The sequence below is a fragment of the Panthera uncia genome, chromosome A2 (assembly GCF_023721935.1).
Source record: "Panthera uncia isolate 11264 chromosome A2, Puncia_PCG_1.0, whole genome shotgun sequence".
Classification (NCBI taxonomy): Eukaryota; Metazoa; Chordata; class Mammalia; order Carnivora; family Felidae; genus Panthera; species Panthera uncia.
This window is the reverse complement of record NC_064816.1, coordinates 94,964,860-94,988,973: the sequence shown is the minus strand read 5'-3', so window position 1 is coordinate 94,988,973 and position 24,114 is coordinate 94,964,860. Positions and strand designations below refer to the sequence as shown.

At 39.9% G+C, this 24,114-nt stretch overlaps 1 protein-coding gene across 1 annotated transcript in view; it reads right to left on the bottom strand.

Annotated features, from left to right (window-relative positions):
- The window catches only part of DYNC1I1 (dynein cytoplasmic 1 intermediate chain 1), a 130,727-nt gene that overhangs the window by 49,543 nt on the left and 57,070 nt on the right, over positions 1-24,114 (bottom strand). The window contains exons 6-9 of the mRNA XM_049642276.1: positions 20,633-20,779; positions 16,346-16,459; positions 13,731-13,864; positions 10,125-10,269 (exon numbers count right to left, since the gene is read on the bottom strand). Of these exons, the coding sequence (XP_049498233.1) occupies positions 10,125-10,269; positions 13,731-13,864; positions 16,346-16,459; positions 20,633-20,779 (540 nt within the window). The remainder of the gene's footprint in view (positions 1-10,124; positions 10,270-13,730; positions 13,865-16,345; positions 16,460-20,632; positions 20,780-24,114) is intronic.

The following is a 24,114-nucleotide window of genomic DNA, read 5'->3' as shown; positions in this document are numbered from 1 at the left end:
GAGTGAGTGGATATGGACTTTGCTGCAAGCCTCAAGATTGCATGCATTTTGCTCAGTGTGCTAATTGCGGTGTGACGTTCTCCCCTGGAATACAGATGTTCTGTCCTAATATTCTATATTTGTGTTAGAAATGTGAATTCTTGGTAGTAGAATATATGAAATGCATGTGTGGGGGTGCCTGGGTGGCTCAGTCGGTTGGGTGTCTGACTCTTGACTTTGGCTCAGGTCATGATTTTGCAGTTTTATGAGTTCAAGCCCCGTGTCAGGCTCTGCACCAGGAGCACAGAGCCTGCTTGGGATTCTCTCTCTCTCTTTCTCTCTCTCTCTCTCTCTCTCTCTCTCTCCCTCCCTCCCCAGCTCATTCTCTTTCTCTCTGTCAAATTAAATACATAAACTTAAAAAAAGCTCTTTGGGGGTTATCTTTGAGCTATGCTTATTTTTATACACAAAGTATTATATTGCAGCTACTTTTAAAATTTCACTCCTGACTGGTTCAAAGTCTTATTTCTTAGCATCAACTCTTTCTACCATCTGAAGGATTCTTTTTTATGTTATTTAATTTGCAACTTGCTATGTTCTGAATGTTTGTGTTCTCTCCAAAATTCATATGTTGAAATCCTAATCTCCAATGTGATGGTATTAGAAGGTAGGGAACTTTGGGATACACTGAAGCCATAAGGGTGGTACCTCATGAGCAGGATCGGTGCCCTTATAAAAGAGACCCCACAGTGCTCCCTAGCCCCTCTGCCATTTGAGGATACACAAGGAAGTGCTGTCCGTGAACCAGGAAGAGGGACTTCACTAGAACATGACCATGCTGGCATCTTGATCCTGGGATTCCCAGCCTCCAGAACTGACTGAAATATATTCCTGTTGTTTAGAAACTGCCCAGCCTGGGTATTTGGTTATAGCTGTCCAAAAGGACTGGGACATAATTTTAAGTGTGGGGGGATCAGTAACTTGATTATCAAGTGACCAAAACCTTCTTCACCTTTGTTTAAATGATCAAATGACTCCAAGTTGCACAATGAGTTTAAAATAAAGATTACCAAGTTAACCATTATTGTCAGAAGCATCCCAGAAATAATTACCCATCTGATTTTTGTCTCTGTTCTCCACCTATCTGAAAATTCTCATTGTCAATAAGAATAGAAAAAAAAAAACCAAAACTCAAAGCCTTGATATCTAGTATTTTCTTTCTTTTTTTTTAATTTCCAGTATTTTCAGAACAGTGTTAATATTTTCACTTTGCCCTTTATATGAAGACTGAAAGTTTCAGTAAGTCTTGCAAAAGCGACTAGTAATTTTAGATGTTGCTACCATTTCCTTTAAATTTTACACATGTTTAGATTAAGAAGAGGAAAAGGACTCTAGCAGGTGTTGCCAAGAGTATAAAGTGTAACCATTGCTCCTAGGACATCATCACAAGAGGTTATGATTAATTTGGTGTTTCAAATATATTCATAGTACAAATCTCTGACCAGAACAAGTAGGGTATTAATTGTACCAGGAAACCTGATTTGGGGAGTGGGACAATGATTTTCATTCTCCTCCCTGCCTCCTGAACTAGTGCCCCAGTTTCCTAACACAACCCTGAGGAGAAAGGACCCCTCAAAATAAATGAACTGTCCCACCAGCTCTGTAGGATGGGAGTTTCAGACCGAAATTCACATTGGATTAGAGCATGGCTCTTCAAATTCTGGCAGCATGGGGATCGCTTGGAGACTTGTTAAAACACAGATTGCTGGCTCCTACTCTGTGTGTCTCTAGACATGCAGAATGTCTGGGGTGGGGGAGCATTAGACATCACCTATGAAATGCATCTTTGATATTTGGTCCCAGTTGGTCCTCAAATTGGTACCATCCAGACATCTTCTGGAGGCAGGGGGCTGTCCCTTCTCTTACATGACCTGCAGCTCCCCTCCTCTCCCTACCATATCCCACTTCCCATTGCTGTCAGTGGATGAGCACACCTCTGACCTCACCAGAGAACAGGGACCTTCTCTCTCTGCTCTGCCTTCCACTTGCATTCAGCTAAACCCATCCAATCTTTCTCCAGCCTTAGCAGTGTCCTGCCTCTACTCCCCTCCCCAACCCCACACTGGCACCTGATATCATCCTTCTCAATTTTCAGTCTACTCACTATCAATCTGCACTTTTCACTGGCTCCTCCACAAGATAAAAACAGAGAGGAAGACAACCATAAAAGACTCTTAATGATAGAGAACAAACCGAGGGTTGACGTGGGAGGGGGGAGGGGGCATGGGCTAGTGGGATGATGGGTATTAAGGAGGGCACTTGTTGGGATGAGCACTGGGTGATGAGTCACTAAATTCTACTCCTGAAATTGATACTACACTATATGTTAACTAACGAATTTAAATAAAATCTTGGGGGCACCTGGGTGGCTCAGTTGTTTAAGCATCTGACTTCGGCTCAAGTCATGATCTCAGTTTGTGAGTTTGAGCCCCTCATCAGGCTCTCTGACGCTAGCATGGAGCTCCCTTCAGATCCTCTGTCCCCTCTCCTTCTGCGTGTCCCTTGCTAGTTCTCTCTCTCTCTCTCTGTCAGCATAAATAAATAAAATCTTGGGAGAAAAAAAAAAGCATAATAACCAAGCGTGGGCCTGGCTTTTCCTGCTAGCCACCACTCTGTCTCCTTCAGTTCTGGCCCCTAGTCTGAAAGAGTGATCTTTGTTTTCTTGTCTCCTGTCTGCTCTTCTTGTTCTGCAACCAGCCTCAGTCTGTCTTGAGGTCAATGTCACCTTCTTCTTGTCTTTTCCATCCATGTATTCCTTCTCTTCCTGAAGCAGTTGTGGTTCCCACGTTGTACCCTCTCTTCTTCAATTGACATTTTCTTCTTAATTTTCTCTTGGAATCAATGACTGACTATAGGTTGATCACTGCCATATCTAGATTTTTTTAAAAACGTAAGCTCTATGCCTAACGTGGGTCTTGAACTCACAACCCTGAGATCAAAGCAGATTTTTACCTACACTCTTAACCCTGAGTTCTGGTATTTTCGATTATCTTTTAGGAATTTCCAGGTGCCTCAGCTGGAGCATGCCCCAGACTGCTAATTTTCTGTCCCCAGCATAAGCCTGCTCTTCCTCTATTTTCTATCTCAGTCACTGGCACCATCAGTCTTTTACTCAGATGCCTAAGGCAGAAATATCAGAATCGTCATTGACTCTGCTCTCAAATCCAGTCACTTGGTCACATCTGCTTGTTTCTTTCTCTTAGACTTGTGTTCTCCAGAAACTCACCATTGTTGCCACTGCCAAAATTCTGACTCTCACCTGGATGGTCACACTAGCCTTAAAACTGGATGTCCTGTCTCTGGGCTTAGCATGCTTGTGTGGAAAAGATCACAGCTTTGGGGGTCACACTCATTTGGGTTTGAATACCCCAGGCTCTCATTGAGCACACCAGGGATGTTATTTCAACTCTCTTATGTCTATTTCTTCTTCTACAAAATGGAGCAATGCAACTACTCATGAGTTTACTGGGAGGAATTAATGGACTATGTATTGCATGTAGTATATTTAGCACAATGCCTGGCATACTGTATGACCTCAGTAAATGGTGGTCTTGCTCCACCACCCCCAGTCCCTGCAAATTCATCTTCCATAGAAAACTCCCTAGAATTAAGTTTTGATTAATTTGGTCCTAAAATGACTTGCCATAATTTATAAAATAAAAATAAATCTACACAACCAAGTATAGACCTATCTTTCCAGTTCATCGCATGTATTTCCTGAGTGGATCCCTACCTTTTAACCATTCAGATGAAAATGGCTTCTTGTTGATTCAGCTGCTAGAATGCAGCCTTGTCCTCTGTTTGCCAGGTAAAGTGCTCCAACAAAGTTTCTGCTTCAATGTGAAGCCTCCCCTGACTGTGGTTTAATGATGAAATCTGGTGTGATGGGGAGGTGGAGGGTGGGCAATGCAATGTACTTTAATCCTTTCTTCTTGCTTGCTGTCCTCACTAGAATTTGCAAAAATTAGCATTCTGTTCAGAATTCCAGGCTCCTTTTTTTGTATCTCCCCTCCCTATTTTTGCTAAATTCTCATAGCATTGTCTAGAAATCTCTGTTAGTACTTGTTTTACCTGCACCAACCACTCAGTGCTCTCCCCCTTTCTAGATGTTTCCACCATGCTCTCCATGTCCCATTCCATGATGAACTCATTTGCCTCCATCTTCAGGCTTTTCATGGAAAGCTCCCTCTGCTTCCTGTCTCAGGGGAACCTCCCTCCCCACTTCTCTCATAAGCTCACCACCGCCCCTGCTGTGTCCTCCAGGAGAAAGTGTTCATTACTAGATATTCTATTTCAGAAGAGGGAGAGGGTCAGCTTCTTATTTGCTCTCCAGGGTGTAGATGTCCTATAAAAAGTCCTGCTTCTTTTAAGCTCAGGCCATTCTCTGTATCATCCTTACCTTTTCTGATCTCTCTTCCTAATTCACTGGTGACTTTAGCATGGGGCTCGCTATGTACTTTTCTATCCCAGTCAGACCCCCTCAGCTCCAATGAACTTCACGTCTGCTTGACTTCAGTTACAATATGACCACACCCTGGAGCTATTGCTTTGTTTTGTTTTGTTTTTACCACTTGGAATTATTTCAGTCGTTCATTACTAAATCCAAACATCCCACTTTTTAACAATAATCTCTTATTTTACTAATTCTCTTACTCAATTCCTTCCTTCATACCTATTCTTTGATCTTCTAGGGGCTTCCAACCCCTTGCTCTTTTACTTTCTCCTGTTTTCATTTCCCTTCAGCTCCGGAGCATAGAATCCTTAGCCTCTAACATCACACATGTTCTTGTCCTTATTTCCAATCTCATGTTCTATTGTCGCGCCATTGCACTCTGGGAAAGCTTTGGCCCTGGATCTAACTAAGTGTCCCCCTCATCCATATCCATATCTCTTCTGCTAATTTCTCTTGGAGGAAGTCGGCCCTGAAGATCGATGCCACTATAATTAGAATGACACCTCCCAGAGTCCATCTTTGCTTCCTTAATCAGCTCTTCCTCTTCTCTCCCATGGCCAGCTGCAACCTGCTCCCTTCAGCACCTCAGCTTCCCACTCAGCAGACTACCTCACATCCTGCTTCACTGAGAAAACCCAGGAGGGTTCCCTCTGCTTTCGTTCACCACACCTACCCACTTGCGTATTCATCCCCTTCCTTTCCTGTTCCTTTGTTACAACAGAAGGCATGCCACTGCCCAAATATCAATATTACCCGTTGCCCATGCTATGCATCTCATTTACTCCAACACCTTCAGGGCCCTTTCTCCATTTTACACTTGCAGGTTTTCTACTCTTTTTCTTTGCTGGCTATTCTACAACAGCAACATCCTCAAGCGTCTCTGTGATCTTTAAAAAAAAAAAAAAATAGAAAAAAGGAAAACTCACTCTCTACCTCCCATCTTCCTCTCCTCATAGCCAAACTTCTCGAGTTTTCTTCAATGCTTCCTTCCTTCTCACTCACTCCTTAACTCCTTGTTATTCATGTACCATCCTCAACATGCCAGTGGAACTGTACTTGCCATGGGCACAGTGAGGCTGCCGAATACAATGGATGCATTTTAGTCTTGACGATACTTCCATGAAGTATTTGTTACTGTTGGTCATTCCCTTCTCTTTTGTTTATTTTTTTTTTAGTTTCTTTTTTTTTTACTATAGAAAATTTTAAATGCATTCAGAAATAGAAGAATATCAATATCCAGCTACAATACTTATCAATATAGCACAATTTTATTCATCTATATCCACATGCTCTCCCTTCCCAACTGATTATTTTGAAGCAAATTTCTTACATCATGTGATTTCTCTTGTAAGATTTCAGTGTGCATCTCTAAAAGGTAAAACCACTTAAGATGATCAAAATATAATTATCACATCTAAAAATAATAATCCATAAATATCATCAAATGTTATAGTCAATTTTCCCATTTTCCTGATAACCTTCCGCTTTTTTCAAAGGGTTGCTTGTCTGGATCAAGATCTATGCAGGATTAGTATTTTAAGATTGGTTGAAATGTCTCAAGTATTGTTTGGTTCTATTTTGTTTTGATACATAGTTTCCACCTCCATTTCTTTTATTTTCTTTGAAAAAAAGGTTTTCAAAGAAAATGTTGCAGAAAGGAGATCAGCTGTGCCATAGATTTCTCCACAGCCTTAATTTGACTGATTCCATCTCTGTAGTATTATTTAGTATTTAGCTTATTTATCTCCAATTGCTTCTAAATTTAGAGATCTGGTGGATTGATAGGATTTGAATTTTATTTGGGGGACAAATCTACTTCAAAAGAAGTATTCTATACTTCCATAACTGTGAAAGTTGTTTCTATTTTTATAATGTTATCAGCAATAATCATTACCTAAATCATTAGAGGTTCCAGAGTGGTGATAAGCAAATCTTATCTTCCTCTATTAGCTGGAATATTTCTAGAACATCCCTTTATCAATTATTTAGTAGCCCTGACATACAAATCATATAGAAAAGACAGAATAAATGTTTAAATCTTTCAGAATAAATAATTTAAATAATTGATTCTTTCTTTAATTTCCAAAATATTGAATTTGTTTCCCTAAAATTCTCCAAATATGACTAATGAGGTTCTTTCCCCCTTTTTTCAGTATTATTATGAACTCATGAATCTATTACCTTATTGATATTCTTTGGACAGCAGAAGCCTATTCAAATTGGCTGCTAAGACCTTTGACAAGAAACATGCAGTGTTTGGTAGCTTCCTTGATTTCTATTATGATGAAATATTCCAGCTTCATTTTATACATTTCCTGCTCCAGATCTAGAATCAGTAATTTCTTTTAGAATCTCTGGTTTCTTTTAGTGAAACTGGTATTTACAGAGCACAATCTGGACACCAGGAGTCTCATTGCTATTGGATTGTTCACTGTTTCTGGACCTTTTTGGTAAATAGAGCTTTGAATATGTATTTTTTAGATTTAAAGGTTTTTTTTTTTTAACATTTATTTATTTTTGAGACAGAGAGAGAGCATGAACAGAGGAGGGTCAGAGAAAGAGGGAGACACAGAATCTGAAACAGGCTCCAGGCTCTGAGCTGTCAGCACAGAGCCCGACACGGGGCTCAAACCCACAGACTGTGAGATCATGACCTGAGCTGAAGTCGGACGCTCAACCGACTGAGCCACCCAGGTGCCCCTGTATTTTTTAGATTTAAAGGTAACATACACCACAAGTTTTTACTGACGCATACAACCTGTATTCAGGATTACTACAGAGATTTTACTCAATTCATGCATTTGTATCTTCTTTCAACCCAGCTGATATCACTCTTCAATGACACAAATGCAGCCATTTCATTTATCTCATGATACAAATACAATGGTATGAGAGTAAAGTAACAATACAACCACCAGCAATGTGAGTATGAAAAGTAGTTAAAAATTTTTATCGAGTTCCTGTTATCTTTAAAATATATCCTTTTCGGGCTGTAGAGTCAAAATACAGGATTTTAAAGTCACTTTGAATCATTCCATACTTACTATAAGGGTTTGCTTCCCATTTGAACCACAGTAAGGGTGATTCATTTCATGTTACTTCACATTTTTTAGGAACCACTTTTAAAATTTATTTCATTTTGTAATTATGAAAAATATTTACATCGTTCCCAAACCAAAAGTACACAGTATTTAAAAAAAAAAAAAAAGTATAGCTATTCTCTTTGTTTCTTTCAGCCTCCTGCCTCCCTATGAGTAATAATTTTGTGTATATGTGTCTATCATTCCAACATCTTAAACATGTATAAATATTAAACAATGACAATGTACTATTTATACTTTTCTCCACCTTACTTTTCTCATTTAAAAATACATCCTAGGCACCACTCCATACTAGTATGAAGAAACCTTCTGCATTTCTTCCTCTCCTTGAATGGTTCTCTCTTGTGTGGATGTTCACTACTTTTGATTTGTCCTGAGCCCTACTGATGGACTCTTGGGTCCTTTCCAGTCTTTTGCTATTCAAAGTAGCCTTTCAATGAATCTCCTTCTGCAGATGTCTTTTCTTATTTTTGCTAGTATACCTTTGGCATAGATTCCTAGAAGCAGGAATTGCTCTAACAATGAGCAAATATGCATGGTGAATTATTTTTTATATATTACCAAATTCTTCTCTCCAGTGTTGTGCCATTTTCCATTTGCACCAGCAATGTATGAGAATGGCTGGTTCTTTCTGTCTTATTACAGATTATATTGCTTTTGAATTTTTGTCAGTATGATACCTGAAAAGAAGTTTCTCAACTTGGTTTTAATTGAATTTCTCTTATAGGTGAGTTGTTTTTCCTATAATCGAGGCCAATTATATCCTCTTCTTCTCTATTCGTACCCCAAAGTTGTAATTTTTCCCCCTATTTCTTGGGTTGGTGCTCTTTTAAAAATTTTTCTTTTTTAACGTTCATTTATTTTTTGAGAGACAGAGCATGAGCAGGGGAGGGGCAGACAGAGAGGGAGTCACAGATTCCAAAGCAGGCTCCAGGCTCTGAGCTGTCAGCATAGAGCCCAGTGCGGGGCTCGAACTCATGAACTGCAAGATCATGACCTGAGGTGAAGTCAGATGTTTAACCGACTGAGCAATCCAGGCGCCCCAAGGGTTGGTGTTCTTTTAATCTTCTTTTCTAGTTCCTAAACAGTCCTGTTTTTCTGGATCTACTCTTCACATTTATTTTTTTTAAGTTTATTTAAATGATTTGTTTTGAGAGTAAAAGAGAGAGAGAGAGCATGAGCATGCAAGTGGAGGGAGAGGCAAAGAGAGATAATCCCAAGAAGGCTCTGCACTGTCAGCATTGAGCCCTATGCTCCATGCCCTATGTAGGGCTCAAACCCACAAACCATGAGATCATGACCTGAGCCAAAGTCAAGAGTCAGATGCTTAACTGACTGAGTCACCCAAGCTCCCTGTTAGTCTTAACATTTCTTTTAAAATACACTCCTTGGACTATAATAATGATTGCTATTCTTTTTTTTTTTTTAACGTTTATTTATTTTTGAAAGACAGAGAGTACACCTGCACAAGCAGAGGAGGGGCAGAGAGAGAGGGAGACAGAGGATCTGAAGTGGGCTCTCTGTCCCAATGCAGAGCTTGAACTCACAAACCCTGGAATCATGAACTGAGCCGGTCAGATGCCTAACTGATTGAGCCACCCAGGTGCTCTGTGATTGCTATTCTGACTGCTACTAAGTACGTACCCGCAGTCGAGAGGTCTCCCTCTGCTTCCATCCCACATATCAAACCGTCTGATGGAGATCGTGAATCATGCCACCCAGGCACCTTAAATTTAACCCGCACAATGCTCTTTGCCGACGCGCCCTTCCTCTAATGTCTCCATGCAGTGAATGCCTTGATAGATGAGCACAGATTGCTAGTTGCTCTAGCCATAACTTGGGTTTTTTCCTGATGACTCCCTCTCTCACCATCTTTGTATCAGATCAGTCACCAATTTCTGTTGCCTGTACCTTATAAACAGTTCTCGAATCCATCTGTTCCCTTCCACCCCAAACTACTGGTTTATGCTGCTTTCATTTATTCCCTGGACTACTGCGCCTTTCTTTTAGATGGTCGTTCCTTTCTTGGCTCTCCAACATGGTCAGAATTGCCTTTGAAAACACAACTAATACAGTGCCATTTGCCAGCTTAAAAGCCACCAAGGGCTCAAAAAACAAACAAACAAACAAACAAACAAAAAACCCAAACCCCCAAACCAAAACACCAAGTCTCAAGTCATATTTCCATAAGTACATATGCATGTAAGTCAGTGCTTACCGAACCCACACTAGACTGCTCCAAGAGGGTCACCTCTGGGGAGAGGGTTCAGATGGTAGCGCGGGAGGGGATGTTGTGGGCAGGATTAGTGTTAGCAAAGAAGGACTTCCATTTTATTATTATTTGAACTGTTGGGACTTTTCACGTTTAGAATGCTTTCAAGTATTACTTACATATTTTAAAATAGATAAAGTGGATGGAGAAACTGAGCTTTTAGCTCTGAGGCAGACTGCACTCACCAGCAGGCTGTGAACAATAAAACTGTCCTCTTTGCCTATGTGTTACCTGAGATCTTAAATCAGGGTATTCTTACCTTTGTGGTCCACAGTTTGACGGTCCAGTCAAATGATGACGTGACAAACAGGTGTGAAAAGTCAATTGGGCCCACAGCCATGTGGCAGTTAATTCCAGTCACTGGCCCTTGGTGACCTTCAAAGACCTCACCAATACCTGCTTTGCTGCACGAAGACCACACATGAATAGAATTTCAGTGACCTCTGCAAAGCAGCGATTAGTTAAAAAAAAAAAAAAAAACAAACTTGTCTCTGCATGATTACTTCTCTGTAATTTAGAAGAACAACCATAAACCACCAAAAATGAAACCACTTTCACAGTTATCTTGAGAGAAGTAAAATTCTTGACTACTTTTAATGATTAAAAAATAATATGGAGCAATATAATCTTTTTAACCTTCACAATTTAGTATCAAATTTTGTCATTTAAAATTCCTTTTTTAGAAGTTTCTCAAATCCTATCATCGTTGGTATAGCACATCAATGGAAAACATACATACTTTTTTATCTCAGAAGCTTTCATATTTATTTGATAAGACTCTTATGATGACATTGGACACACATTCCATTTTAACTCCTTCGGGAACCCCATTGGCTACAAAACTCCACATATCCTTGTATACTTGCATTTATCTTTTCAAGGGAATTTCTTAAATAAAGTTGACTATCTGAAAAGGTGCTATTTTGTGGAACCCCTTGCCCACCACAATATGATATGCAAAACTTCAATGTGATACTTAGAAAATAATGGTTTTGCTAAAAGAAGTTTTCAAGTCTATGAAATATAACTTCTGTAAGGGCTGGTGCTTGGTTTTTCTTGTTGCCAAGTGTTTGGCATATAGTATGTGCTCAATAAATATTTGTTGAAAGAAACCATAAAGGAAAATAGACAAACTTAGGCCTTCCTTCCCCACCCACCAAAAAAAAAAGAAGCACACTTGAGAAGTAGTGATACATATTTTGAAAGTTATCCGAGGACATATGTCGCTTATTTAACTAAGCTGGGATTATTTCCAGCCCTGTTATCACACAGTAGTCTGCACATAATCATACCCACTTAAAAAATATACCAGAAATTCTGGATTTTAAAAATCCATGTGCATGAGGTTATAAATATGACAAATACTTAGGGATTGTAGAATCTAAATATTATGTCAAGAAGAGCGAAATGAATTAAGTTATTAAAACATTTGCGTTTCTGGAGCACCAATAAATGTCAGTGTGCTCGGCAAAATCTGAAATCATGAGAAAATGCTACAGTGCATGTTCCATGTAACAGGCACTCAAAAATTATTCCCAGTGAAACTGCTAACAGCAGTTCCACACGTGATCATTTAAACTGTTCTAAAGAACACGAGGAACTGATCTTTGAAGTGGCCCCTGGTGAGACTCCACTTGCTCTTAACAGCATCCTGAAAGAGTTTATAGGGTGCAAAATGAGGACCTTATTTAATTTATGGAAGTGGATTTTCACCTTCTCTATGTTAGTTGAAAAATAGAAATCTCCCACCACTCCCCCGTAGCCCTATGTGACCCATTTAAAATTACTAAGCCAAATTCTTGCTATGTTACAACTTTATTAAGATCTGTATTTTATATTTCAGATGGATGGACCAATGTAAGAAGCAAAATCAAGCTCGTTGTAAAAAGATTTGTGGTTTTTACCTTGGGTACCCTTCTTTGGAACCATAGTGCATATTCTGATTGTGCTTAAAAAGGACAATAGCCACAGAGCAAAAATGTTCATCATGTAAAACGGTATTCACATTAGAGAAATTAAAAAAGAAAAAAAAAACCCTGAAGGTTATCAATGAACATGTTCTGTAGCCTTCAGATAATTAAGGTCCTGAATTATGCCACCAGAACCTATATGCCTGTTGATTCTAATAAATGTGTAGATAGACCTGTGACTCCATAGTTGGTCCACAGCCCTCTCTGTGCCTCTCTTATGCCACGTATGACATTCTACCTGTACGGCAGATATTTGTGCATTTATCTTTCCCACTATCATCACTTTCTTGAAGGCAGAAACCAGGTTTAAATAATGTCTGCGTGCCTGGAAGCATCGAGCAATGTGCTTTGTTCAAAGTAGGTGTGCTGCGAATGTTTGCATGAATGAACAATTTTATCAGATCTTTTTATGCTCTCGTAAAACCTTAATGCATGGTTTTCGTCAGTTTTATGGGCATGGAACCATGAGGCATATCTTCCTACTCATCTTTAAATTATGTGAGCAGGGGAAATACTGCTTGTTGCTATGTGTAGAACAGTAGGAGCGTCACGGCTCATATTGTGTGAATGGAAGAATCACATCACTTATCGCTTCTACAAATCACAAAAACACAGGAGCATAAACTTGGAACAATTTCTGATTTCTCATTAAATCTAAATAGCCTGGGCTGAGTAGAAGAGATGAAAAATCAATTGAATTAGAATTCCTAAAGTGAAAGAAAATTAAGTACGAGGGCGAACACAGCGAACCTTTCAAGAGATGGTGAAGCCACTCATTAAGCCTTGCATGCAATTTTACAATAATTCTAATTATTGGATTCTACTTCATCTTGATGGTTTTCCAGGGGCATTTGCCGATCTCTCAACCAAGGCCGAATTCTTATCACTTACAAACTTCATGGTGACTTGCATCTCATACCATTCCAGCCTCCCTGAAGGGGAGGAAGAGCCCCAAGGCATTTCTCTATATTATTTGGAGACTGTCATTTCTCTATGCTCCATATAGATTTTTAGCTCCTCACATACCATGTGTCAGGCCGCGGGCAGAAAATCAATGATGAAATGGAAAGAGTTTAGTAAGAGAAAAATGGCAAATGAATGAATAGTTGAAATAAAATGCAATTAATGGATTGTAGAAGCAGGTATAAAAATATACAAAATAGCAAACCTATCTTACAGCCCGTGGTCCCATCTCATTTATTCTACTTAAATGTTCTCTATAGTACTATCATCTTAAGCCACATATTTCCTTGTGTATTAGTTTATTGTCTTTCACCCTCAATCAGAATATGATCTCCACTTCTGTTTCTTTCCTTACCGCATCCTCATGATGTAAACGTGCTGGGCACATGGAAGGTTCTTAGTAAGAATTCCTTGAGGACATGAGCGAATGAAAGGAATGAAAATTCTGTGAAGCCATAAAGGAGGAAGTGGTTTTGTCTGCTTAAGAGAGTCAGGAGAGGCTTCAGTGTGGAAGGACCTCTGCTCTGGCTCTTGAAGTCCAAGGAGTTAATCAGGCCAAAAAGAGAGAAGTGCCAGACCTGATGGAAGAAATGGAGTGTGGGGACATATGGAGGTGTGTGGGATAAGCAATATTTGGGGGCTGTCTTCCCTGGTGTGTGCGTGGCTGGTGCCTGAAGGCTGAGGCTTGCAAGGGTCTTACATGATATGCTAAGAAGCTTGGACCTTTTTCCTCAAGGCCTGTGAACCATCCAAGGCTCACTGTGGTTAATGATCAGAGCAGATGGATGCCATAAGGTAATAAAAACTTGAGGTGTGCTTTGTATGCCTGCAGATATCGCCTTTCTCATAACGCAAGGTGGTTATAATCCAGAATGCGATAACAGACTTTCGGAAATGAGAAACACGTCATCAGTAAGAAAACACAAAATCACCTTCCATGACGGCAGGCTGTGTAGACCGTACCCTCCTCACTGCCAACCACGAAGTTATTGACGTCTCCCGTCGGGAAAGCCATTCCAGTAACAGCCACAGGCTTGGACTTATTGTACACCAGCTCCATGCTCTCCTACCAAAACACGGCATGGTTATATTCCTTCTGTCAACTCCTTGCCATGCCAAAGACAGCATGGAAAAATCATTTGGCTAAGTCGTCTGTTTGCTTTTCACACAGCGTTACAAAAGACCCTGGCTGTGCCAGAAACCACGCTTTACTGCCCCTGACATTCATGCTTCTGTGTATCTCTGGTTTCAGGCCGGCTGGATCTCATCAGCGTGTGCTGCTGCTTCTTAAGTCAGGCAGAGATGACAGGTGAGAATTTCAAAACTAATGGTGCAGAAACTAAAGATAATACTGTAATGGTTACACTTGTCAGCCCCAGGCTTTAATAAAACACACAATACCCTTGTATTTACAAACATTTTCAAAATCAATTGTTCGTGAGAATACACGTGTATTAATATCAGATGTACTAAGCATATTGTCAAAGCAGGAGTGTGTGTCCTCCATGGACTAAAACCAGAAAGTTGTCACTCAAGTCATAAAAAACAGATTTCAAAGGGGACATGATTTCATGAAGGGCAACCGTTGGGTGTATAGGCTATATGCCTACAGAGGACGGTATTTAAATAAGTCTTTAAAATAACAAAGGAAAGCCTTTATTTTATCTAAGATTATTTTCAAAATCAGGAATCCATGTATCTTAAGAGACATTCTGCTGAATGAAGTTTAATGACAGTGAAGAGTAATTAAGTGTAACCAACATCCCTAAATGTTTCTGGCTATTTACATCAAAACAGCCTACTTTGTGTACCTGAAGTGATTTTAAAAAATCATTCTAGGGGATCATGCCATTATAGTTGCTAAGGAGTTTAGTCTTTTTGTGCAAATGAATAAGCCAGGTCGTCTTAGCCAAGGAGTCCAGAAATTGGCTGCGTGTGCTAACAGTCTGGGTAGATTGTGTGGTCATGTGACATGCTCGCAGTACATGAGATCCACACACATAGTGAGCGCATCAGGGAGGGGGCATTATGACAATACAGAAAACGGAACCATCCAGTGGTCTGCTCCATTGCTAAAATTAGCAGCAGGAAAGGTACGGTCTCTCGGTCACCCACTTGGAACACAGAGGGACCAAGGTGATGACTGGATGCTGTCTGCTTGCCATCCATGGATATACCATGAAGCTTTCAATCTCTGTACCAGGACAGGAGTCTGCAGGCATGCTAAAATTAATAAGAACCATCTTGTATCCCCTGTACGACTGGTTTTAACTTAAACAAGTACACATTTAATCAGCCAAATGGGCAATTAAAAATTCCTAACTAGAGGGTTCACTCTTATATCTGTTTGTAATCTCCATGCTTTTAAAAGCAGAGAACATATTGCTGAGAATTTTAAGACAAAGCTATAAAATACCCACACACAACTCCCAACTTGTATAATGGTAATGCTTAGTCAGAATAGATGAACTTAAATAGTAAGGAGCCTATTAGCTCTCTCTCCCCCCACCCCAAATTATAAAAAGAATTTACTTAGTCTTAATATTCTCCACATCTGTATTTTTGGAGACTTATAGGAGGCTGCTTATGGTTTCCACATTTCCTTATGTGTCTTGAAACTCCAATGTCTTCGAAAATTGGGAGGCAGACATTCTAGGGTCATTATTCCAGGAAAGGGAATAGGAATGTTAAAATTTCGAATTATCTCCTAGATATGTTTATAATTTTCCTGATGTTTCCTCACATTTTTGTCAAAGTCTCTAACAGTAAACTCTTCTCTGTGTTTTTAGTTGGAGGACAATGAACTATGTTTTTTCCCATAAAGAAATGTGGACAGAGTGTGTCTATGCATGTGTGTATGTGTGTATGCATGCATCTTGAATACATAGATATATTCTGCAAGTTGCATTTTGATGGCTCCCTGCAGTGGTCTCTTACCCTTGTGCTTATTTGTTTGGTTTCCATTACTGTAATCAGTAGTGGTTTGGACATTTTGGAACATTTTCATTTTCAACTTCTCATTTGTTGAGCAAGGAATGGCAGGAGCCATCCTAACAAACATTCCAGAGGAGAAAACAGATGGTTGGACAAATTCTTCATACACACAGGCATCCGTCTAGGCTAAGGATGCAAGCAAGGGCTTGGGTTTCTGTTTTGTGGGGATACCTTTCCTTCAAGGCAAGTGCCCTTAAGGGATTGCTCTGTTGAGCTCCAACTTCGTTTGCATTTGTTTAACAATGCTTTAGGGTAAGTACAATTCATACCACAGGCAACTTCTATAATTACTATGCTTTAAAATGGATTATTTCATTTTCACTTGAAACTGACCTAAGGATTAACGTATTACAATAATTACATGATTTGTGGTAAAGGAAATGGGTTTTGGCTTCGGGAGGAGACTGCTGAAAGCAGGCCCCACTCTTTCAAGTGCATCCATTGGTTTTAGCTCCCATAGGATGTGAGGGTTTGGCTTTTAGGAACTATGTTCCATTAGGCAAGTATCTCTTTTAGCCAGGATGCTCTTATGTGTAGGGGAAAACAAACCCACCTGTGGAGTTGAGAGCATGTCCAGGCTCCAGGAACACATTTTACCATCGGTAGAGACAGTGATGAGGTTATGAGCATTCTGGGTCCCAACAACATTTACACAGTACACGGGATGCTGCAAAAACATAAACATGGAGGATTAGACGCCAATCCAGGAGGAAATGCTTACGCTGAAGTGTCAAACACATTACTCTAAAACAAGGATTAAAGGTTGACATAAGCCTACAATAATACAAGCCTCAGGTCATTTGCCACTTTTGATTTGAACCTGATTTCTTTCTAAAAGCTCTGGCATCAACATGTAGTAGTGGAAATACTTACCAAGCTTCACCTTGCTCAGTCAGAGGCGGTCCAACAGAGCCGAAGGAAGCTGCAGCCAATGATGACTGATGGGGCAGAAGCAGCACATAGTTTGGCTTCTAAGCTCACCATGAGTGATGAAAACAGACAGCTTTCAAAAGAGTGGAACTATTGACTTTTGGAAGGAATATGTGTTACTAAATCTGGAGTTTAATGCATTCTAGTCACCGTGCCAAACATTTGTTAACATTCTTTATAAAAAGTGGTTAATATTCATCAGCCTCTTTAATTTGAGGGGGAGATATTGGTAGCGGGACTTACTGGCACAGTGCACCTCGTGATAAAATTAGGTTCTTTTATGTTACTGCAAAATCTAGGATAATGATAGATTTATTTTTCAAAATATCATCTGGGCTACGACGGAGGCTTCGATTTGGCCAGGGCCTTGATAAAAGTCACTTATACATCCCGGGAATCATAAGCAAGATGCTCTTACCTCCTGTCATAACTCTAGCAGGCAATCCCCACTCTGTAGAATCCTAAATGGTAAGCTAAAATCATTTGCAGCTGCACATTAAATACTAAATGGAAGGTTAGCATAAGCAGAACCTAGCAGTAATGTGGGTTAGATTTCAGGCAGTTTATCCATCACGGGCCAAACCACAACTTAGTTGGTGCCTCTCTGTGCAAATAGCTGACAGCCTAAGTCTTACTCTTGATGAGTTACTGTCCATAATACCTAGCCACAATGACAATGAAACAATCTTTAATATTGGAAAGTTGATATTATATACAGGATGGTTCCCAAACTATTATTATCATATAAACTCCTGGTCAGAAGGAGTCATAATAATCATCGAGGACAGCTACTCATTTGTCTCCACCAAGAGGTGGATCCAAACTCTTCTGAAACACCTTTCTCAAGGGTAACCAGTTTTTTGTCCTGATTCCTGGGGAGTTCTTCTTTCCACCACTGGGGATAAAGAAAGCTCAAGGAGATACTTTAGTTCAGTGCCTTCTGGGATCCTACAGATCAAGTCCAAACAATATTTATAGACTGCTGTTTTCTCACCCCTCCCTTCTAGTCTTATCTAACTCAGACTAATCATCGCCAATTCCTCCAATGGTTCTCGAGTACCTGGCTTTCAGGCTTTCAGTTCCCTCCTCATCCTGGTCACTCTCTTTTGAATATGTTATATTTTGTCTGAGATCCTCTTACAGTGAAGTTATGAGAAAGAAACACAAATGTCGACCTATATTCTGGCCAAGAAAATATAGAAATCTAGGGAGTGTTGAATTGTCACCTCTCATATGATAAAAAGTACACCAGTGGTATTGTATGCTAAGATTACATTTGCTTTTTTGGCAACTGTGTCATCCTCTCTTTTACCCATGCTGATGGGCATCCAACTAAATAAACCCCTAGGTCTTATTCACACCATATTCCTGCAGAAATTTTCAATCAGCCTTGGTGGATGTGGACAGTGGTGAGTACGTCAGGGATCTGAAACTCAATGGTATCTTGATCAGGTCTCTAAATTTCAAGAGGACCGACTGGTTGTGGGACTGTGGACAAGGGTTTTTCCCAAGCCTCTGGTGTGTGCAAAACCTGCAGCAGTGAGCGTTCAAACTCAAGGCCCAAGTCACACAGCATTCAAATCAACTAGGAGAATGGAGGAAACAAATTCTCACCTAAAAACAGCAGACAGAAGAATGGAAGGGGAGGTCCAAACACTGTTATGAATCTGAAATCCACCTAGTGTTTTTCAGCAAGAGTCCAATGGGGTTTCTTTGTTAACCACCAAGCATCAACGCAAAGCACTAAAATCCTAATGGACTGGGACTCCTAAGGGTGCGTATAGAAGGGAAAGGAAAGCATCTAGAAGAATGTATAGAGCCAACTGCCTGGAGTAAGAATGTGCATGGTAGCCCCTCCCTGGCTTTAATCAGTACTACTGGCCTGTGCTTTCATGAGTAATAAAACTTGGCTTAAAAGAAAAGAGAGAGATGTAAAGAAACCAGAAGTAGACACGTGGGCATGCCTACACACACACACATACACACACACACACACACACACACACACAACTCTATTTAATGGAAAGAAAAAAACTCAATGCTACAGCTCATTTTTCCAGTATAGATGCCAGATTGTTTTTATTTATTTAAGGAATAAACTTACTGTGTGGCAGAAGGGTTTTGCTTTAATTAGGATTTCCTGTTGTCCCAAATGCATATGTGTGGTGGGTGTGAAAGGAAATTAGTAATCTGTGGCAGGCCTCTTTTTCCTTAACCACTTTTGATCCTGGTACCAATCAGCCAGGCATTAGTGGAAGTTGAAAGGCAGTCACAAAATTAACTGTGCCCTTTTAGCTACGTATTCAACAAAATGCAGCAAAAGAGAAAAAAAAAGTTTTCTTTTCAAACAGAAATATGTTACTGTTTGATAATAATAGTATTTAAATTTTTTTTAATGTTTACTTATTTGTTTTGGGGGAAAGAGAGAGAGAGCGAGAGAGAGAGCTCTCACAAGTGGGGAAGGGTTAGAGAAACAGGGAGAGAGAGAATCTCAAGGAGGCTCCGTGCTGTCAGCGCACAGCCCAATTCCAGGCTCCATCTCATGAACAGTGAGATCATGATCTGAGCTGAAAACAAGAGTTGGATGCTTAACCGATTGAGCCACCCAGGTGCCCGATAATAATCGTATTTTAGCTGTGATGATCATATCCTAAGTTACTTGAAAAAGAAAGCTTAACTCTTTGGAAGAGCTCCTGGATTTGGATTTTCCCTAAAAGCTTATTGCTCTAACATTTGGATTTATAATATTTGCAATTTCACAAGATAGGCTCATAAACACACCAGATATGCACATACAGCCAGGAAGAGGATTCATGCTACTTGAGCAAACACCTGCATCAAGCCGTCTTCTCCTGGGTCACAATTTTCTGTTATTAGTTTGGAGAAGTGGGGTAGGCAAGAGCAATTTTCCAAGATTCCCAAGAACTAGTTTCACCTGCATGTGTCTCAGGCCCAAGTCAATCAGAATTAGGGCTGACTTGGTATTTGTCACTTCCCATTGTCAATCTTACAAGAATGGAAGAATTTTCCTCTCCATGGTCTTAGGTAAAGCAGCTCCAGTCCTTTTTTAAAGCTAGAATGGTTTTGAGGCCAGCTGATGAAACAAATGAGGCGACCACATTAAGGAAATTGAAACAATAGTAGAGCTGTATTTTTGGGCATAATTTGGGCATTTCAGAGAAAGAACATCAGTTACTCTGAATGTCAAGGTAGCAAGGATTGATGGAGACATGCCTGTCTTCTCATTCCTCCTAACAACTGCTAAACACACCTGTCATTCTCTTAAAGGAAATGACAGAGTAGTTGTCTTATGAACACTATACTGAACCTCTTCTGCTAAATTGTGGGTAATGGTTTTGAGATGTTGACTTTTAACCCGAGGGATTATATTGTCACTGTAGACTTTACCGTTGAAACTTACAACCATGCATTCCAGAATTTAAAGTCATAGCACTCCCTCAAATCACAAATGGAAAAGGGCTGTTGGCAAAAGTCCCGTATACCATCCCTCGACATGAAATGCTTACTCCTCAGGGCCCATTTGAAAATACGAGTTTCCATGTTATACTGTTAACGTGAAGGGTTACTTTACAGCAATTTCACTGATGCCTCTTCCAAAGTTTCTCCCTGTGTCTTTTTCAGTTTTAATCCATCCTCACCTCACCGATGGTCTTTGGATCCAAAGAGATCCTTTAGATGTGCAGAAACTTGTAGACCATTAAGAGATTTTTTTTCCAAATTCAGTGCTTCCTTCGCCTAATTTTCACGCTGCTTTATTGGTCAGTCAGGTTACGGTCACTATAAATTACATACATTCCGGCTTGGAGTTACTGACTGCATCCGTACTTCCATCAGTCATCCCCTTACAGGGCTTGGGTGGCTGACAGGGAAGTGACAAAAGCTGACTTACAGTGTGTGCAGCAGCTGACAAGGGTGTCCTCTGCACCGGTGTCCTTCGATGACTGCGATTATCCCACAGGACAATCTGGCCCGAGTAAGTCCCACCAACCACCAAGTTGGGATGGAAACGAGCGAAGCACACTGACATCACAGAGGACTGGGAGGAGAAAGGGGGAGAAATGTGTACTGTGAAATGGTTGGAGAAGGCTTGTTTCTTCCTGAAGAGAAAACAGTTCATCACATCAACTCAACACATCCTGGAAAACAAAAAGCAGTTGTTAAATGCAAAATTAGTAGACCATTTTGTACCTAAATGCAGACTTTTTTCTTGAGAAGGTTGGTCAATTGTTACCCCTTGAAACTTGAAATTTGATGTCCTGGCCATGTCCTCAAATAGGCATAAAACCTATCTTATGTGCATCTTTGTTTTGTGGTATGTAAAGCTTGGTTTGTGGACACTTCCCATTTATCAATAAAATTGCATCAGAACAAATATTAATTCTCCACTAAAATCTTTACAAAGTAATTCTTTACTCTGAGGGCATGGCTACATGAAATTATACTATATACAGTGTTGGCAAAGCCTCAAGGACTTTGAGACGTGGTGCTTTTTTGGGATTTTTGTTTTTGGCTTAATGTAGACTTCTAGGAAGTATACTGACCTCAGACTGATCAACTGGTTCCTCCCTAAATTCCCTCACCTCCCATGGGCATTCTCCTGACCTTAATCCTGCCCACTTCAGACAATTCTTAATGTTATTCTTTGCCCTATTTTAACAAAGTCAGGAGTGGATTTCAGTCCAACTCTACTAGGGCCTGTCACAGCATCACGAATGTGGTTTTTGAAATTCCACAAAAGACTACTGGACACTACATTATATAGGAAATTACTTAGGACCAGGATACACTTAAAATCAGGTTAAGTTGGCTGTTTCACATTTGTTAAAAAGTCCATTTTTATTCCCATAGAGCTTTCATGTTTGCATTTATTTATATGTGGAAGCAATTGTTTTTAAGAAATGCATTTCATCCTTCCAATTAAGTTCAATGAATGACCTTGTGTATAAGAAAGGCACTGTACCAGGCATAATGGGAATACAAAGGTAGTCATTGCCCTCAATAAACTTGCGCCCTGATAAAGGAAACTAAAAAGCATGCATGCTGATGACCAAAACTGCATTTGCTGCTAGTTCATACGTGCTAGTCCAAGCCTTCATATGAAATAGAAAAGGGTGCCTCTTTGCATAGACATAGTCACGTGGGAGAGGTACCTGCCATGGCTAGTGGAGAGTGAGGTGGATCTTTGTCCTCACTTGTCCCTTGGGTTTGATATCCTTGCACAAATTGCACACACAAGCGTGTGAACATGATTCATGCCATGACTAAATCACAGCAGCATGTGTGTGTGTGCATGTATGTCTTTGTGTGTGTGTGGGGGGGGTGAGTGTGGAAGATTAGCTGGGAGAGGGGAGAAAAGAGGAGAGTGGAAAGAGTGGATGGTTCAAGAGACCTCATGAATGGGAATGAATCACCCCTTGAAGTACAGGTGGAACGCTCAGCACGTGGAGAGAAAAAGAAGCAGGCACTCCTGGGAGATGAGATGATAGGGAGAAGATTACAGGCACCCAAACAGAGGCTGGTGAACAGCCCACAGTCTTGTTTGGCTGGGAAGAAGGTTGCATGGTAGAGGCAGACGGTAGGGAATGTGGCTTAAGAGGCCACCCAGGCCAGACAAGAGAGGGCCTTGAATGGCAGACACTGTTTGGAATTTTTCCCACGAGCAACAGTGAGAAATCACAGCATTCTGAAGAAAAATGGGAGAGGATCAAAGGTTGTAGCTGATAAACCAGCAAAGCGGGAAAGTGAATGAAAAAACATTATGATCTTTTCCTGACTGGGAAGCTAGACATCCATTTCTAAAGAAGATCAGATCGACTATCAACCTAACTCTTCCTTGTCTGAAACAGCCTCAGATACGCTGAGGTAGAATAAAGAATGCAGACTATTTTTCAGTGTCATGTTTTCCTAGTTTGAATGATTTTCAGTTCCAATTCCTTGAACACGATTAGATGGAGAACATGCTTGTGCCCCAATCTGGTTTTCATAAAGTTCAAGAATAACTCTCAATAATGATACTGAATTAAAGAAAAAGAAAATAATGCTGGTCAGCTTCTTGTTTTACACATCCCACAGAAACGATTCTTAGTTTTCAACTGATGAAATTCTTATGTTGTTTGAGCTATGTTGGAAACATTTTCTTTAAAGCTTCAGACTTAAAATTATCCAGGTGGTATCAGCAACTGAATTTACCAAAGCTCCAATCAATATGGATAAAGGAATGCCATTAAATTAGGAAAATCTAGAATTCAACCACTTGATTGCTTTTGTGTTTCAGTTAATTCCCAGCAAACACTGTTCCAAACATTGAACAGTTTGCTAAGAGACTAAACTAGAGAAAAGTAAGCAGTGGATGTACTTCTACGAAACTGAAACGCATAGTTGTCAATCACCTAGAATCCAACTCCAGGAAGTGAGAATGCTTTCTAATTCCTACTTTTTCATTCATTCACTCGTTTTTCATTCATTCATTCATTCACTCATTCATTCATCAAACACAATGCCCACTGAAACCATTTCAAAAATTTTTAAATGTGATAAAAACTCCCACTCTTGAAATCAGAATTCTATTTGCATTTGACAAAAAGTCAAATTCATGCTAAACAGAGTCACAATCCTTTAGAGCCCTGGAGTTCTGCTACCAGCGTCTACTTTGTTTTGCTGCAAATCAATCTTTACAACATCTCCATGAGGAAAAAGAGTAGACACAATTTATTTTTATATTTGGAAGATTAGAAATGGAAGAGTAGTTATGTGATTGTCAATTTCACTTATATTTTAAGCTCCATACATTAATTATAATATGCATTCTACATATTACAGACTATAAAGGTTCAAAACAGATCTCCAGGGTATGCTACACTTGACATACTATCATTCATATGGAAACACTAAGGCAGTATGATCTCAATTATCTAGATGTAAAGTTTAAAATTTAGTCATTTCTTGAGATGTTTTTAAGTGCCCCAATGTTTGATGTAATGGTGACAAACATTTGGATGATTGACTGAATTTTTTATTTTTCATCCAAATGTTCAGGTTCTGTCAGTCACATGGGAACTGTCCCCTAATTGCAGAGAAAGCTCTTCTTCTTATTTGGAAAGTCTGCATCAACCCCGAGGAGTAAAGTCTTGGAAAAACCCCTGTGATCTCCTGCTGTTCGTACAGTTCCTGATCTACTTGTTGCCAGTTGTCTTGGAAGTTATTGACTGTCAGCATAGACAGCAAAGGATGATATCATCCTGTCAGTTATATCGATTTGGTAAAGGGTAAAAACAGCATTCCAGAAGCATTGACTGACACTATTAAAATACGTGGGTTTTCTTGTTGTTCTCATTTGCACACTACATTTTCTGAAGACATATTTTATGGAAG